Below are 17,982 nucleotides of genomic sequence, written 5' to 3' on the forward strand. Positions count from 1 at the left end.
ATCGGGAACATCCCGGGAGCGGGAGCTCCCGGCCGGGTGCAGCGGGGCTGCTCCCTCCTCCACCCCGGGGCCGAGAACGGGCTGTTCCTCCGGCCCCGGGAGCAGCCGAGCCAGGAAGAGAGGCACCGGCACCGACTCAGCCCTGCCCGGAGCCCCTCGCCCTGGCGGAGGTCAGAGATGCGGGGCCGGGGAAGGGGAAAGAGGAGCGGGACCCCGCAGGGGCCCGGCCGCTGCCCCCCGCACATGCGGGGTGAGGCTGGAGGGGGACGGGACACGACACCCGGGCTGTCCCCGGTGCCCGGGTTTGAAAGATCGCGGAGATATTTTCACACCTCAAATCGCAGTACCCCCCCCCCCCCCCCCCGGCCTCCCTCCAGCCCCCATCGCCTTGATTTAGCCCTTGGTAATTAATTTGGCATTTCAGAATAGCTACTGGGCTGGATAATGGCCTCATTCATCTCCCCAGCCTAATCTGAACAGAATCTGGAAGAAAAGCTTTCAGAAAGACAGAAACTGCCATTCGGCAACTGCTCAAAAGAACTGTCACTCCAGGGGAATAAATCGCTCCTGATTATTTCAACCCGGGTCTTCTCTGCTTTTCCAGCCGCTCCCGGTCCCCTCTGGGGGAAAGGCCCCCAGATACTTGAGGAGGCGAAGATCTAGTCGGGTTTTCCCCCCTCCTCCTCCAAAACCCAAGGCCGGGCGGTGGCAGGGGGAGGTGGGCCGGGGGCAGCGCATTGTTCCCGGGGAGGCGGACGAGCTCCGGCACCCGAAGCGATTTGACTTTTAAAACAGGCTCCGAGGGCTGCGGACGCCTTTCCCTCCACCTCGATCCTTCACCGAGGCTTCTCCCAGCCAAGCGCGGGGGAAACGGCCGCTCCGCTTCTCCCCGGCCATGCACCGAGACCGTTCATCCCCGGTGCCCGCTCTGCGACCGGCCCGGCCCCGGGGCAGGCACTAGAGACACAGATGCTCCGCTCGCAGTGTTAGGTAGCGGAGATGCTCCGGTCTCTGCTTGTTACCAGTGATGCTCCGGCTCCGTTGCAGGTACCGGAGATACTAAAGATGCTCCGCTCCCAGTGCCTGTGCTGGAGATGCTCCGGTCTCTGTGCTGGTACCGTAGGTAACAGCGATGCTGGTACCGTAGATACCGGAGATGCTGGTACCAGAATTATCAGACATGCTCTGCTCCCAGTGCGGGTACAAAAGATGCTCCAGACCCGGTGCTGGTATCGGAGATACGGGAGATGCTCTGCTCCCAGTGCGGGTGCCAGAGATGCTCCGGTCCCGGTGGGAGCTAGAGCACAGGGAGTTGTGATCCACCAGCCAGGGCAGGGCCGGGGCGAGCTGGTGCTTAACGTCAGGAAAATCAAACCCGAAGTGGGGAGCAAGCCTGGTGGTGTCCACGGCCCGGTTCCCGAGCGTCCCCTACTCCATCCTCCCGGAACGGCCCCAGGCCCTCTGACCGGCTGGGGAGGACAGACCCGGGACCGGGCCTCGTGGAGCTGCGCCTCGGTCCCGGCGGAGCTACTTACATGCATTTAATAGCTCGATGGCGAGGTAGAGAAAAGCCTCAGTAAACCACGTTAATGGCCGCAAGAGCCATTACAAACCGCGGGGGTTGTGAAACACCGAACAAACCCAGCGAGAAGGGCAGGAGAGAAGCGAGAGCCTCAGCCCGCGCCCCGGCAGCACCGGCCCCGGGCTCGGCAGCTCCGGGCGGTTGTTAAATTAACACCCTGCTAATGGGATTAAGCAGCACCTCGGGTTTGCCTGGCAGTTTCGCGTGGGTCAGGTTTACTTAGTGTCCCCCCACCCCCATTTTGTTGTGAAGGAGTGGGGGATGTTTAAAAACCCTCCCGGATTTTCAAACGCTGCAATTTCAGCCCTGCTCCCGGGGTCGTTCCGGGGCCTGAGAGAGGGTCCCGGGGAGCCTCTTCCCCCGAGGAGAACCGCCTCTTTCGCCGGGGAAATCGCTGGTCCCAGCGCAGCACGGATACGCGTGGCCGCAGGAGAAGCGCCGGGCGGGCCGAGCGGGGCTCAGAAGCAGCGAGAGGTGATGTTCATAGCAGGCCCCCAAGGTGCGGGGATGGTATTTGTGGTTTCGGATCTGGGGCTCCCGCCTGGGCAGAGCGGGCGGCTCCGGGGCTGGGCTATCCCGGGGATCGGCCACTTCCAGCGGGGTCACTCGGACACAGGCTCGGGGGAGTTCTCCGGGGCTGGGATGCACCGGCACTGTGCGCGTGTGTGTCCTGGATGCGACTGAGCCCCTGGGCGGCTCGGGTGAGACCAGAGGGACCGGGATGCCCCCAGTCCAGGGCCGGCCGCATCCCCATACTTTCCTGAATTCCGCCGACGAAGGAGCGGCAAGGGCGTCGGGAGGAGGACAGAGGGGCCGTTTCCCGGGGAAGAGTTAACAAATCCCGGCAGCAGAGGGGCTGGGGAGCAGGTCCGGGAGGGGGCGATGGGGGCAGGGAGGCTGCGGAGCCCTGCTGCCCTGCAGGGAAGGCGGTTGCATTGCCAAAGACGCCCCGCTGGGCTAGCAGGCCCGGGAGCAGATTAATCAGGCACTAATTCAATTTACAACAACCACTTTTATTCAGCTCGGTGGCAAAGAATTCAAAGCGGGGAGAGAGACGGGCGGAGGGGAGGGGGCGGAGGCCGGCCTGGGGCTCGCCGCTGCCCGGGCCGTCCCCGTCCCCTCAGGCCGCCCCGCCGGGACTCGTCGTAGAGGGGACCGCGCCGCCGTGCCAGAGCCCGGCCGATTGAGTGACACGGTGCGGGCAGCGCTCCGAGCGAGGGCACCTCCGTTGGAAAAATAAAAGTGCCCTTTTAATGAAGGAGGGAGGGAAGGGGGGCGAGCAGGGCGGCCGGGAGCCGCGGGAAGGAAACTCCTCCGCTCCGTCCCGGCACCATCGCTCCGGAATCCGGCTACCGTCCCCCGCGGCTGGCATGTCGGGGTAGCGGGGATCGCGGGGGAAGAGCCGAGCCGGAACGGAGCCGGACGGAAGCAGCCGTCGGGCATTGGGGTCCGCTGGGGCTTTCGGGGAGGGGATCCCGGGGCTGGAGCACGGCCCTGTGCGGGAGAAGTGCTGCCCTTTAACGCCTTTCTCGCTTTAACGGGAAAAGCTGCAAACCGACGCGGAGCGGCGAGAGGCGCCGCTCAGCCCCCCTGCCGCTCTACCGCCGGGGGGAAACCGCCTCTTCACCGAGATCAGACTGCTAAAATAACCTGCCGGGGCTCGCCAGGCCCCTTAGTCCCGTGTCATGCCCACGACTCCAGATGTCCCACAGCTAAACTTCCACGGCATCCGATTGCCGTTCCCGGGGTAGGGGGTCTCGGCCCAGAATCGCCGGCAGCGCCCTCGGAGCGGGCAGCTGCCCAGGCGGCTCCGGGCTCCGCAGAGGACTGGGGCTCTGCCCGAGCCCCTCCCGGCCCAGCCCCATCTGGCCTGGTAAAGCGGAGGCCAGCAGCCACCAGGTGTGATCGGGCCCGATCCTGTCTCTCCCGGCGTCCCCGCAGGTAGGCAGGGAGCTCCTCCCGGCGCTGCCCCCGTCCCCAGCTCCCGCGGAGGGGAGGAGGAGGACCTTTCCCCGGCTCCTCGGGGCGCCTCGGGATTCCGGCGGCGGCGCTGGCGCCCATCGTCGCTGTATCGGGCCAGGCTCCGTCCCGCTCCCATCCTCCCCACCCCCCCTCCGCCCTCCCCGAGGCCTGTGCGTGTCTCTGGCTGAGCCGCCAGTGGATGTCGTTGTTCTGTTCCTTGAGCGCGATGTCACTCCTTTAGCATGACCTCAAACGCGGCGGGGGCTGGGACCGCCAGTCATCCTCCGTGCGAGGGCCGGGGCGGGCGCGGGCGGGACCCAGCCCCGCCGCCCGCCGCACTTTTGTGGTGCCGCCGCCGCCGCGGGCTCCCCTTTCTCGGCGGGGCTGGCCGCGGGGCGGGCGATGCTCCGCGCTCTCTGAGCCGCCGCACCGCGTCCGTCGTCCGTCCCTCCGTCCGTCCCCGCGGAGGCCGCGCAGGATGCTGCGGAGGGGCGCGGAGGCGGCGCTGGCCCTGCTGCTGGCGGCGGCGTGGCTGGCGCAGCCCCTGCGCGGCGGCTACCACGGCGGGAGCATGTTCGCCGTGCAGACGGGCCAGCCCGACCCCTGCTACGACGAGCACGGGCTGCCCCGCCGGTGCATCCCCGACTTCGTCAACTCGGCTTTTGGGAAGGAGGTGAAGGTGTCGAGCACCTGCGGGAAGCCGCCGTCGCGGTACTGTGTGGTGACGGAGAAGGGCGAGGAGCAGGTCCGCTCCTGCCACCTCTGCAACGCCTCCGACCCCAAGCGCGCCCACCCGCCCTCCTTCCTCACCGACCTCAACAACCCGCACAACCTGACCTGCTGGCAGTCCGACAGCTACGTCCAGTACCCCCACAACGTCACCCTCACCCTATCCCTGGGCAAGAAATTCGAGGTGACCTACGTCAGCCTGCAGTTCTGCTCACCGCGCCCCGAGTCCATGGCTATCCACAAGTCCATGGACTACGGCAAGACCTGGGTGCCCTTCCAGTTCTACTCCACGCAGTGCCGCAAGATGTACAACAAGCCGAGCCGCGCCGCCATCACGAAGCAGAACGAGCAGGAGGCGGTCTGCACCGACTCGCACACCGACGTGCGTCCCCTCTCCGGCGGCCTCATCGCCTTCAGCACCCTGGACGGCCGCCCCACGGCCCACGACTTCGACAACTCGCCAGTGCTGCAGGACTGGGTGACGGCCACCGACATCAGGGTGACCTTCAGCCGCCTCCACACCTTCGGCGACGAGAGCGAGGATGACTCCGAGCTGGCCCGCGACTCCTACTTCTACGCCGTCTCCGACTTGCAGGTCGGCGGGCGATGCAAGTGCAACGGCCACGCGTCGCGCTGTGTCCGTGACCGCGACGACAGCTTGGTGTGCGACTGCAAGCACAACACGGCCGGCCCCGAGTGCGACCGCTGCAAGCCCTTCCACTACGACCGGCCCTGGCAGCGAGCTACGGCCCGGGAAGCCAACGAGTGTGTGGGTGAGTCCAACACCGCGGGCCCGAACACGGCGGCAGACGCGGGACAGGGAAGGGAGCAGGGCGCCGAAGTCCCCGGAAGGGCAGGGAGAGGGGAGAAGGAAGGACCCCACAAGGGACGGTGAGCGAAGGGCATGAGGACATCCAGGGACCCGGCAAGGGACCTTCGGGAAACGGGGAGCGGGCAGGAAAAGGCGAGGAAAAGGTATGGAGGCATTCAGGACACGTCAGGGATGGTGAGGAAAATGCATGGGGACATGCAGAACCCGTCAGATACTGGGAGAGAAAGGCACTGGGACATCCAGGGACACGGCAGCAACGGGATGGTAAAGGCATGGGGACATCCAGGGACACAGCGAGCAGTGCGGGGACATCCAGAGACGGGGAGCAGGACACGGACACGCAGGGACATGAAAGGTAGGACAGGGAGAAGACACTGAGGTACTCGGGAACTTAGGGCAAAGGAGGGAACAGCGAGGGATGCTGAAGCGCGGAGCAGGGGACATGAATGTGCTCGGAAGCTCAGCGGACAGGATACAGAGGCGCTCGGCAGCGTAGGGCAGGGGACAGCGAGGTACCCGGGATCTCACTAGTGATAACACCGAAGGACCTCGAGGTGCAGAGCTGGGGTCAAGAGGAACTGAAAACCATCGGGCAGGGGACGGCGAGGCACTGAAATCTGGGGCAAGGGATACCGAGAGTCCCCGAGGCGTAGGACGGGGGACACAGGAGGCACCCGGGAACGCAGGACGGGAGCATCGGGGAACTCTGCAGCGCAGAGCAGGGGACAGCGGGAGACTCGGAAGCTCAGGGCAGAGGACAACAAGGAGCTCAGGAGAGAGGAGAAGGGACACAGGAGCCCAGGAAAACACCGCTCGTGTTTTGGGAAGCATTGGATAGGGTCTTCCTCCCGTCCCGGGCAGCGCCCGGCCGGGGGTCCCGCGGCGCACAGAGCGGGGTCCGGTCCCGGATCGGAGCTCTCCGGCAACCGGCTTTCCGGGGACACAGGCTCAGAGCCCGCCGCTAAGGCTCCAGCTCTCCGGAAGGGCTCCGTGCTCGGACAGGACGGGGACGGGCTCGGGCTCCGGTTTTCCCCGGCAGGGAAAGGCGGTCGGCTTCGGGAACTCTCCCATCGCTGCATCCTCAGGGCGTGCGGGCGGCCCCGGGGACCTGAAAGAGCCCCAGGAACAACTGAGAACAGGGGAACAGCCCCTTCGCTCCTTTTCGGGAGAGAGCCTCGCGTCGTCCTGGCTCTGGGCGAGCCGCATCCTTCGGGCTGTACCCGAAGGGAGACGGGGGATCCCTCGCCTCTGCCCGGGGTGGCCAAGGGTGATGAGTTTGGGGTGCTCCTCCCCTCGAGTCCCCGCACAACCCGCCGAAGTCTTCCCTCCGGTTTTCCATCCCCCGCTCCCCAGCGGGCCTCCCCTGCGCCGCCGGTCCCCTCCTCGCCGCGGTTTAGGGGGCTGGTGACAGTCCCCGGGACCAGCCGGGTGCCGGTGGCCGTGGGTGACCGAGCATCGAGCCGCGGAGAACGGCCCCGGCACCCGCCGCCACCACCTTGTTTACACGGAAAACACGTCCCCGGCTTCCAAAATATTTGTAGCTTCGATGATTGGAAAAAAAAACCAAAACCTCCATCGAGAGGCTCGCGCTGAGCTTTTTGATTTTTTTGCCTTTTTTTGTCTTTGTTTTGGTTTTTGTTTTCGCCTTTCCCCAAATCACAATCAGATGTGTCCCTTGCAAAGGGAGCAATGTCTTCGCCGGCGCCTTCAGCAGTGCGGCACGGCCAAGCCTGGGTTATCTGGTGGGAGAGGGGGACCCTATCCCGCGGGAGGGAGAGATGCGGGGTCCCGGTCCGGAGCCTCCTCTCCCCGCCGGGCTGTGGCTCCTTTCGGGGCCCCGGGGCGAAGTGGTTTCTGGATGAGTGCCTCTTGGGTGGGTCGATAGTGCCGAGCCGCGATTTATCCCCATGCTCGCTTTTCCTCCTGCTGCCGCGATGGGGCTGCATGTCGGGCCCTGCGCTTCCTCTTCCTCAGCAGCAGGTCCGGGAGCAGGAGGGGCTCAGCTCCCCCACGGCTCGGTTCATCACTCCCTGGGTGCAGAGTTCCCGCTATCGCCGATGTCCGTATACATTTGGTAGGATTCCGGGGTGCTCTTGCATCCTCGGTCCACTCTACAGGGTCCTGAAGTGCTCCTCAGAATGTTCATCTCTGAGGCTAGCACCACGCACTTACCGTGCTTCTCCTTTCCAATTGACTTCCAATAAAAAGGGAACAAGTTCCCAGTTTCCAGTAAAATGTGTCACTTTTGTGCCAGGCTTCGCAGCTCAGACCATGCACAGTCCTGGCTGCGGCAGACTTTGCAAACCAAAATCACTCATTTTTTTTTCCCCTTTCCCGCTGACTTTGCTGGGAAGTGAATGTTTTGCAAAGATGAAGTTACCATAAAATAATTCTCCCCAGCCCATTCCCCAGGGCTGTACCTGTCAGTCTGCAAAACCAACCACGGCCAAACAACTGCGTGGTCCTGCCAAGCCCACACTGCCTAGAATAATCCCCCTAGATAAAGATCACAATAACCCTATTCAGCTCTCACCCACTTGCTCATGACCATCGGCCCACCCCGGTTTATCTCTGAAATCCAGAGACAAGGTCGGGCTTTGCAGTCACCCGAGGGCTCAGGACACGGCCTCCGGTGGGCAGAGGTAGGGGATGAGCCGTGGGTAGGGGGGTTGGAGAGATCTTCAGCCTCTTGAGAGGGAAGCCAGAGGATCACAGAATCATGGAACGGTTTGGGTGGAAGGGACCTTCAAGGCTCATGGAGTCCCACTCCCCTGCAATGAGCAGGGACATCTTCAACTAGATGTAGAAGGCCAGAACCTCCTGAGCAGGTGTGGCCAGGGGAGCGGTGAACTATCCAGATGAGCTGAATTTGCCACAAGAGGTGCTCTAAGAACTGATTGTTTTGTTGGGTTTGTGTTTTTTTTTTTTTCACTGATTTTGCACTTTTTTTTTTTTTAAATTGGTCTGTTTTTTTTTTCAGGCAGTGAGAAAAATGACAGAATGTGTCTGCTTTGCTTAAAAATTTGGGTGTTTTCTTTGGTAAGCCCCTTCCCAATGCCAAACCCGAATCTTTGTTCCTATTCATGCTTATTTGGGGCTGGGAAAGGAACGCGCTGGGGTTTCTGACAAAAAGTCAAAATTTCCCACGGGAACGTTTTTCGCCAGCCAGATCTAATTTTTCTTTATCACTTCTTGCTGCCTGCAAGAACCCGGGCACCGCACATGGAGGGGACAGGGCTGGCCCAAGATGTTCTCCAGGGACCTCTCCTGCAGGAGCCCGGACAGCAGAGCTTTGCACATTCACATTCCCATCAACTTTACCTGGCAAATAACTCATCCACGTAGAGCTTGGCCTTACAGTCCGGCTTTGGCCGGGTGCCTGGGAGCTAACATGCTCCAGGGAGGACACAGCTTGGAGACAAACTTGGAGGTCTGCTCTCCATCCTTTTTCTCCCCAGTGCTGGCGGGCTGGCTTCATTTGCTCAGTGTTGGTCCAGCCTAAGCCCCTTGTCTCCAACCCAGTTTGTCCTGATGAAGTTTCCAGCTCTCCTGTGAGAGGAGATTGCAGCTGGAAAAGGCCTGAACTAAGATGCTGTCAGAGCTCAACTGCTGGTGAGCTGGTGTGGACACATGAAAACACAGGCAGGGCTTTGGCCAGTTTTAGAGACGCCAATAAAGTCGATCAACACCATTCCACAGTTCCTCATGAACCACGGTGTTATTTAGAATGATGCTTTTGAATACGCCCTTTGGCTTGCACAAAATACCTTTGCATTTGCCTTAGCTGGAGAAAGCGCTGTGAGACAAACCCAGGCTGCAGCCCACTGAAGCACGTTGGGAACGACCTCCAGACTCCAGACTCCATTCCCAGTGCCCGTAGCTCTGGGGCTCCGCAGCCCTTTCCCCCTTGGGGCCGGGAGATGCACCCAGCGCTTGCACCTGTGCCTGATGTCAGCACATCTGCAGGTGCCGGGTTCTGCTCGGATGTTGGCCCCTGTGTGATGCCCAGAGAGCGTTTAATGATCACAAGTGCAACTGCAGTGAGAGAAAGGAAACACTATGTGTTTGCATATGGGATTTAGCACAAGCCACCCATGAAGCCTGGTGTTCGGCTCTGCTCCGCAGTGTGTGCTGCAGTTGGGCTCGCAGGCTGGGATGTGTCTCATGTCAGAGCAACCTGTAAGCAAGTTTCTCCTCCAGCTAAAAGGAAACTTAGACAAGGAGGGGACCAGGAACTGCTAAAGGACAGTGTGCCAAACACTTCCAATGAAAGACTTCCTTCCAGACAAACCTGGGGCTTTCTCATCTCAGTGGTGGCCCAGGGTATTTGAAGGGCAGAGCTTACAAAAACAGCTTGTAGGCTCCCTTCCATCTTCATCATAACCACGGAGATCAAATCCTTCCCCAGCTGTCAGTTCTTCTCATTCTGGTCCTGCAGAGGGATGTAAAGTGTAGGATTTCATCTCAGGGGCTTCCTGGTGTCAGAGACAGGTAGCTTTTCAAATCCATCTGTGCGGGATGTGTGAGTGTCCCCAGTGCTTACCTTCTTCCAGAGGGAGGTGGAAGGATGCAGGTATTGTAAAGCAGCAACAATTCTTATCTGAGCAAAGAGGCTCCAAGTAGGATTTTCAAGGTGTCCCTGCAGGATTCCCAGTGTGCCGGTGAAGGATCCTCAGGGTGCAGCATCCTCTGCCTGTGGGATGAATGCTGCTGCCTGGGCTGGGCAGCACAGCATGACCATGTCTCTAGATTGAGCCAGCCAGCTTCCAGGTGGATTTTGGAGGTGCTGTGTGGTGATACTACCCATTCCCTTCTGATGACATTAGGGATACTCATAATTTCTGATCTTCAGGTTTGCCTTGTGCCTCAGTTTCCCCATTTATTGAGAGTAAAGGGGAGCTGTGCAGAATGCTTTGGATTTGGGGTAAGGAAGGTGTGAAGCAGTATCGTAACATCCTTGTGCTGAGGGAAACATTGCAACTGGGGCAGCTTCACCAGCGGCGTGGCACCAGCCAGCACCCTGTGCAGGGGGACTTCTCGTGGCACCATCTGCCATCCATGGAGCTGCAGGTCCTCTGCACCCCAGTGCAGCTCCTGGTGGTTGCTCTGCATGGGGAATTGCATGAGCTGTGGGTAATGCTCTGTTGCTGAGCAGATGGGTCCTGTAGCCATAGAAATATGGGCCCATAAGCTGCTGAGACTCCCATTGTAGCCTCCCAAGGGGGTCTTGCATGGGCAGAGCTTTCTCACAGGCTTTTATTCTCAGGAAGCTTAAAGTTAAACTGATTTCCAGCAGAAAGGTTTTTACACCAACAAACAAACAAACAAAAAAGCGCAGTTAAGGCTAAAACAAAACCAGGCTTGGCACTCTGGGTTGGACACTTGCCTTCCCTTGAGCTTGTCCACGGCTAATCTCTGCCCTTCTCTTTCTGGGCCAAAGCATGTCATCTTTATTCAGCCGATGCTGTCCTGCTTCGGCAAACTCCCTGTGACCGCCCAGGGGGACGTGCTGCCGCTCCCAGAACAGAGTGAGAACCGTGTGAGGACTCTTGAATCTCTGCTGCCTGCAGGGCTCCTGCTTGTAAAACACCCGGGGTTCTGGTTTTGAACTGGGGGCAGCTGGGACGCATGAGCCTGCCTCAATATTCTTAATGTGTCTCCCCTTCATCCTCGGGGATGGGGGATGGACTTTCCGAAGGTCGCTGCCTTCTTTGGCCTCAGGTCTCTCCGGTCTTCCTTTTGAGAAGCTCTGCTTTTAGGTGCAGTTCCTTTGGAGGCTTCTGTGCTTATTAGGAGCTATTGCATGCAAGGGTTGGGCTGTGCAAGCAGGCTTTTACTGGAGACCTTCTGGCGGATTTTGGGGTGCTGTGATGAGTTTGTTTCCCAGTCTGGGTCAGGATGACTGGAACTAAACCATTACCCTTCATAGCACTGCAGAGGTTGTACATCATTTCATCCCATGCTGCTGTCTAGCAGCAGAAATAAACCAAAACGGGCCCCAGGACCCACTGAAAACATCCAGCCTTTCTTAGAAAGCACCAACAGAGCTGCCTGCATGCAGGACACATCAGCCCTCACCATGGCAGGGCGCTTTACAGCCCTCCAGACTCATCCCCACCCTCTTCAGTACCTAAAGGGCTTATAAGAAAGATGGGGAGAGACTTTCTAGCCTGTGCGATAGGAAGATGGATGATGGGTTTCAACTGAAAGAGGGAGATTCAGGCTGGACGTGAGGAAGAAATTCTTTACAATAAGGGTACTAAAACACTGGCACAGGTTGCCCAGAGAGGTGGTGGATGTGCCATCCCTGGGGATGTTCAAGGCCAGGATGGATGTGGTTCTGGGCAACCTGGTCTGGTTGAAGGTGTCCCTGCTCATTGCTGGGGGTTGGAACTGGATGAGCTGTGAAGGTCCCTTCCAGCCCAAACCATTCTGTGGTTTATTTGCAGCATGTTCCTGATTGCGCCAAGCAGATTGCCCAGTTTTCCAGGCAGCAGCAGGGGAGGTTGGTGTTTTGCTGCGAGGACCAGCCCATGCAGGCAGCTTAGAGCTGGGGAAAGGGTTCTGCGGTGGCAGAGCCCAGCAGTCACATCTGCTCAGTCCCCAGGGTGTCTCCGGAGTGGTGGCTGCCACTTGGCCTTTGCTGCTGCAATCAGCAGGGGACATTTCCTTTGCATAACCTGAGCTCCCATCCTGAGCATCCTTGCCAGATCCCTGCTGCTTCCCGCAGGGCAGAGTGGCAGAGCCAGGGAGCCTGGCACCAGTGTGGGGCTCAGCCTTGGCTCCGCAGCCCGGTGGTTCGGGGACACATCTCTGCAGCCCAGCAGGAATCGAAGCACAGTTCCTAAAGGAACAGGCCAGATCCTCACCCAGTGGGCACAAACCAGGCTGTCCAGTGGCAGCACCTCCTCCAAAAGCCATGCTTCAAAAAGTCCCTTGGCCAGGACTGCGCTGCCTGGATGAAGTGACAGGCAGGCTTTTAGAAAGATATCTGTGTAATAGCTTTCATTTAAGGGGGATTAGGATGCCCTGGGGACTGATAAGGAGAGAGGGAAGCTTTTCCTACTCTGAGCCAGTGCAGCCGTGGCGGCTGTTGGGGGGTCTCGGCTGCTCCTGCTCCATTCCAGGCAGGAGCAGCCCATGCTCGCAGCCTTGATCCACGGCGCGAAGGGGCTGAGCCACACGCCGGTGGAGTCTGTGTTAGGCTCAGCTGAAGGCAGGGGGTTAACTGGTGTGGAGGAGAAAACCCTGCCTTTTTTGGGGGGTAGATACTGAAGAAACAGGCTCTGCCCCACGACATCATGGGCCCCCACGCAGGCGGGGAGGCAGGGGCAGGAGCACACAGCTCAGCTGCGAGCCTGGTTTAGGGATTCATTTTGAGCAGCACTAGTTTTAGTTGAGCCTGGAGTTTAAAAACTGATGACACAGAGAGACTGCTTTATCCTGGAGCTCTGCGGGGATGGTGCGAGCTTGTTTCATGGCATTTGTTCTTTTTGACCTGCTGTGGGGAGCTGCTGGGATGGGGAATGCTTTCTGGTGATGGAGAGCTAGACACAGATCCAGCAACGGTGAATGATGGAGCGGGAAGAGCACTCCCCAGTTTCCCAGGGCACTAAGGAGTGGGGGGATTTCTTTCCCCCCTGTTCCAGGTGGGAAGTAAAGAAGGAAACGCAGGAGGACGCTGCTGGCTCAGTGGTCCCCACTTCACATGCCTACTTTCCAGGCTGTGTGCCATGTCCATGCTGGGTCGTCTGCGAGATCCCAGCTCTTCTGTCCCTGATCACCACCCTTACACATGCCTGCATACTCCAGGTTCACAGGTTTGGATGGGGAGATGGATAGCAGTCCATGCCATCTTCCCAGTGTATTTCAGAGCCCGTCCATCACGCAGATCCCTACAAGGCTGCACTTCGTGGCTTGGTGTGCATCATTGTGATCTGTGCTTCCTTTTAAACTGAGTATGACTACTTTGATGGCGGCTCCATGGGGCAAATTAATGTCCCTTAATGTCAGTCATCTGGCTGCTTAGGTACCAGTCTTAGGCAGTCGGACCACAATGAAAGGAAAGAGCAAGGACAGTGCGTGTGATCAGAAACAGGGATTTTTGTACACTCACTGGGGATTGCCCAGTGCCCAGCGCAGCACTTTGGTTTGCTCCCACAGCCCCAGAAGTACTTCACTTCAGGTTGTAGCTTGGTATTTCTGGTTGTTCAGGAGATGCTCTGGGAAGAACTGAGCCACACATGCAGGAAGGTGAGGAGGGCTGAGGGTGAGACAGAGCTGGAAGGCCAGACCTGAACCTCCCTGCTCTCAGTCTCCTCTTCATGGCAGCTTTTCCCTACACCCTTCTCCTCATGCAAGGAGGCTCCGGCTCTTCCTGAACCACTGGCCCCACAGCGCGCAGTAATGCACAGAATCCACAAGGAGGTGGGAATGGGGCAGAAGGGATGGGAAAGGTAAGGTTGGCATCCCAAAAACTGAGCTCAGCCTTTAAAGCTTGTGTGAAGAGCCCAAGCAGAGAGGAGTCTGCGGCACAAAGGCTGCTCCACCTGAACAGAATCATAGAATCCTAGAATGGTTTGTGTTGGAAGGGACCTTAAAGCTGCCTGCCACGGGCAGGGACCCCTTCCACTAGAGCAGCTTGCTCCAAGCCCCTGTGTCCAACCTGCCCTTCAACACTGCCAGGGATGGGGCAGCCACAGCTTCTCTGGGCACCCTGTGCCAGCGCCTCAGCACCCTCACAGGGAAGAGCTTCTGCCTAAGAGCTCATCTCAGTCTCCCCTCGGGCAGGTTAAAGCCATTCCCCTTGGGCTGTCCCTACAGGCCCTCGTGAAAAAAAAACAACAAAAGAAGCCTGTCCCAGAAGCAAATTCAGTCCTGGGGGGCTGTGACTTAGGTACCAGGACACTGTAACTGGAACAGGGAAGAAGGGAGGTAAATGACTGGTAGGACTGCAGATAGAAAAAGTATGGTTCTAAAAATCAGGCATCGTGGTACAGGAGATGAGCAGAGGAGATGAGCATCCTCAGGACGCCAAAGCTGGCTGTTCCCTCCTGGTGCTGGCGAGAGGCCGTTGTTTTCCACCCTCATCTGATAAGAGGTGCAGAACGAGCCAGGCAGCCGTCGTGTGCCTTGCCTTCCTCTGGCGTTGCAGGCTGTCCCGAGCCAGGCTGTTTACTCCATTGTCTGCCCGCCCTTTTGCAATAGGGAGTCAGTTCTGGTTAATGTTGGAGATCGTAACGTGATTACCAAAAGTCTCATGAAATTAAATCACTTTGCTTCAAAGCGGCTGGGGAGGGGGAGAGTGCCTCTGGCAGCAGGGATGGCCGAGCGGATATTGAAAGCAGACTGGTAGCCAGTATTGCACTGCACACAATTGAGCTCTGACAGTGTGAAGGCAAATACAAACAGCAGCTTGTGTTTGCACACAAAGGCTCTGTGCACCAGTATCCCCAGCCCTGTACTTTACACCCTTGGCTCTTGGGCAAAAAGTCCTGGGAGGGTAGGAAGGAGGGAAAATCCACTGAATATTTAGAAATGAATTGAACTGTGCAAACATGCCATTGGGAAGTTCTCAGTGTAATGCTTTGGATCAGCTGCCCACCGGGGCTGGAACACAACTGCTGGACTTGAAAGGGCAACTTTCACGCTGAAGCAAAACTGGACAAAAGAAGATAAATGAAACGGGCTCCCGGCGGGGTTTGGTTTGTTTGTTTTTGTAACTCAGCTAATATTCCTGCATTGTTCAGCCCAGTGGCCCATGTCTGTCCTTCACACGCTGCTCGTAAATTGGGGCTGAGCAGGCGGCACAGGCAGCAGGCAGCGTGGGGCAGGGACACGCTGAGCTCCGCAGGCTCAGGGCCCTGGGGACCATGAGGTTGCCCTCTGCGGCCATTGTGGGACGGGGAATCAGATGCTTTGCAATCTACGGGGTTGCAACTACATGGAGCTGTGCCAGGAATGTCTGAACCTGAGCGGTGATGCACAGCCCTGTTAATTCCCAGGTGAACCGGGATTTAGCCCTGGGCATTGCTGAGCACAGTGCGTTGTCTTGCCTAGCAGAGGGAGGATCAAGAGGACCTGTGGACTAACACAGCTTTGCTCATTCTGCAGCTGAGCGTGAGTTCATTCTGTAGCTGAGTGTGGCACGTCCTAATGATTTCCATGGAGCTGGCAGCAAATCTGCTGAGATGTGCCCAAGTGCTCCCAAACTGTGGTACCAGTGCTGATGTGTCAACCACCTCCACTCTGTGGTCCAGCAGCAGGGCAGTGCTCATCCTCCCTGCACCCTGTGCATACCCAGGGATGTGTCTCTGTTGAGTTCAGAGCCTGCCCGGGGTGAGGGGGATGCTGCTTTTGGGAGATCACAGAACCACCAGGGTTGGAAGGGACATCTGGTCCAACACCCCGCCAAGGCAGGGCCATCTAGAGTAGGTTACACAGGAACGTGTGCAGGTGAGTTTGAAATGTCTCCGTGAATGGATCATGTGTGCAGCATCAGGGCATTGCAGGGCCACAAAACAGCTCCAGTGGACACAGCCAGGTTAATACAGGCACTCAATCTTAAGGCAAAAAGACCCTCAAACGAAAGCCTCTTGAAAATACACCTTTCCCCAGGATTTTAGGCAAAAAGAACCAGGTCTAATGCACATTTAATATCGCAGTATTTCTCTAATTAGCACCGAGTAGGCAAAAGCTTAATAATCAGCTGCATAATAATTTTGATTAACTCAAACAGCAAAAATGGCAATGCCTTTACAACATTAAATCATGTTTAACATGCTCCAGAGGATTCCCCTTTCACAAGTCTCTGCAAACCCACCAAAGGTTCACCAAAATCTGGCAAAGTGGCTCCTCAGAAACGCAGCCCCAGAGGAGCTGTTTGTGAGTCTCCACTTCACAAAGTTCCCCCCAGTCAAAAACAAAACCAAACAAACCCAACAAAACCCCAGACATCTCATCACGTGCTTGGGGCGACCAAAGAAATCCCCTGATTTGGGTGACCAATGAATGTCCCCAGTGATGAAAAGCGAACAATTTGTCGGCAGCCCATGCACTTGAAAACGAATGATCCAAATTATTCAGCAAGTCTCCCTGGATAGTGAATCCATTGAAAGGGGATCGAGACAGAGTCATAAATTATTCATTACCCAAAAGAGAATGAAATGCATATAATCATCATAATAATAATAAAAACAGTCGTAAGACTAATAATAGCAACAAGAATTCAACCAGCTCTGCTGAGAGAACCAGGGCAGCATGAAGACTCACAGACTTTATTCTCCCCTTATTGCAGCACCCCTTTAGAGCAGCTGTGATATATAAAGGAATGTAAAGTGGGTCGACATTTGCAATAAATGTATTTATTGCCAATAATTTGTCTCGCTTGCCTTGAGGAGGGGTGATGTAGTGTTTGTACTCCGGTCCTTGGCAGTGAGAAGGTCCATGAATTCACACACATCACTGTTAATTGCCAGCTATAATGAATTTCTCAGGGTCCTGGACTACTTTAAGGAGTTTGTGGAAGTGGTTGCAGCAGAGGCATGTACTGTACCACTGTCCCTGGAAAATTTATAGGTGTCCATGAACTGAAAGAATAGTGGAAAGTGCTGGTCTGACACATATCCCCGGGATTCGACTCTTCCTGACTTGAATGGGACCTTGATTGCAGAGTCACCCGGGACCCATTGAGGCAGTAAGAGAGCTAAGGAGAGGCCACAACACTTGTCACACAGCCCGTGAGTTTCCTGTTGTCGCTGGCACGCATGGTTTTGGCTGAGAAAACCCCACTGCAGATACGCCTTGTGCCTGAGTTTGGTGCGTTGCAGCTCTCTATCATTTTGCTGCCCTTGGACCCGAGGTTTCATTTGGGCATCTTTCATTTGGGACCCTCTTCCTCCAACCTCCCTGGAGCGATTTGCTCCAAGGGGAGCACGCTGCTGGGCAGTGCTGGGTGATATGGAAGATCCAGATACATTGATATGCTCGCACCGTGTTGTAAAGCACCCGACTACAACTTTGGCATGCAAATGAACTCCCGTTTGCAGTGAAGGGGCTCAGCCGTGGCACTCGGCCATCTCCCAGCAGTTTCCCATAGGTTGCCCCATGTTTGCAGGGGGGGGGGGGTTTGGAAGGGCTGTAGGGTCCCATCACCACCATTTGGTTTCTTCAGTTTTCTCCACCTGCTGCACTCAGCAAAGAGAGGGGAGGTGTTCTGCTGCTGCATGCACGCAGGAAATACTGGCACTTCTAAGACTGGGAAGCATCAGGTTGGGCCAGGAAGGAGCAAAGCTCTTAACTCATGGCACCATCAACGTCGGGTGCTACGGAGCGTGCTCAGCATCCACATGGTTTAGGTTGAATAGGCCAATGCTGCAGCAAAATGAGAAAGGTTTGGCAGGACAGAGCTAGCCCATGGAGACCGTTGTGCCTAAATCCATAATCATAGAGCTGGATTTTTGTGTTCTGGCTGAAGTAATGTGCAATCCAGGCTCAGCCCTGCTCAGGTGGGGGAAGGTGTGAGACGGTGGGTTGATGGGGAGAGGCAGAGGAGGGTCAGGGCTGGCTGGGGCATGGTGGGGTGCCTGTGACCTGAGCCTGGTGCCAGTGGTGTGGTGGTTCCTGTCCCCACGGCCATGGTAGGAAAGCCAAGCCCATAGATCCGCTGTTGACGAGCAGCTGTAATGCAAGGAGAAGAAAGAGTTCCTGCTGGCATTTTTGTTGGAAGCCGACTGGATTAAAAGGAGCACGGTTTTCATTACCAGCTCCATTTTGGTACAATAAATCACAAACTAGAAAACACACTTCTGGCCTAGATTCTGCCCTCAGTTATGAGTGGCAGTAACTAGAGGCAAAATCCAGCTTCAGCTTTGTAGCC

The 17,982-nt window shown here is 57.5% G+C and overlaps 1 protein-coding gene across 3 annotated transcripts in view; it reads left to right on the forward strand.

Moving 5' to 3' along the window:
* The first annotated feature begins 3,695 nt into the window (after positions 1–3,695).
* NTN1 (netrin 1) overlaps positions 3,696–17,982 on the forward strand; it is a 96,623-nt gene continuing 82,336 nt past the window's right edge. For 2 of the 3 annotated variants that reach the window (XM_061461953.1, XM_061461955.1), the window contains exon 1: positions 3,696–5,046. In XM_061461953.1, the coding sequence (XP_061317937.1) occupies positions 4,023–5,046 (1,024 nt within the window). In that variant the 5' untranslated portion in view covers positions 3,696–4,022. The remainder of the gene's footprint in view (positions 5,047–17,982) is intronic. The other variant, XM_061461952.1, reaches the window with a different exon arrangement.

The sequence above is a fragment of the Pezoporus flaviventris genome, unplaced genomic scaffold (genome assembly GCF_033815535.1).
Source record: "Pezoporus flaviventris isolate CSIRO_AGI_PZ_B2104156 unplaced genomic scaffold, CSIRO_AGI_Pfla_v1 ptg000034l, whole genome shotgun sequence".
Taxonomy (NCBI): domain Eukaryota; kingdom Metazoa; phylum Chordata; class Aves; order Psittaciformes; family Psittacidae; genus Pezoporus; species Pezoporus flaviventris.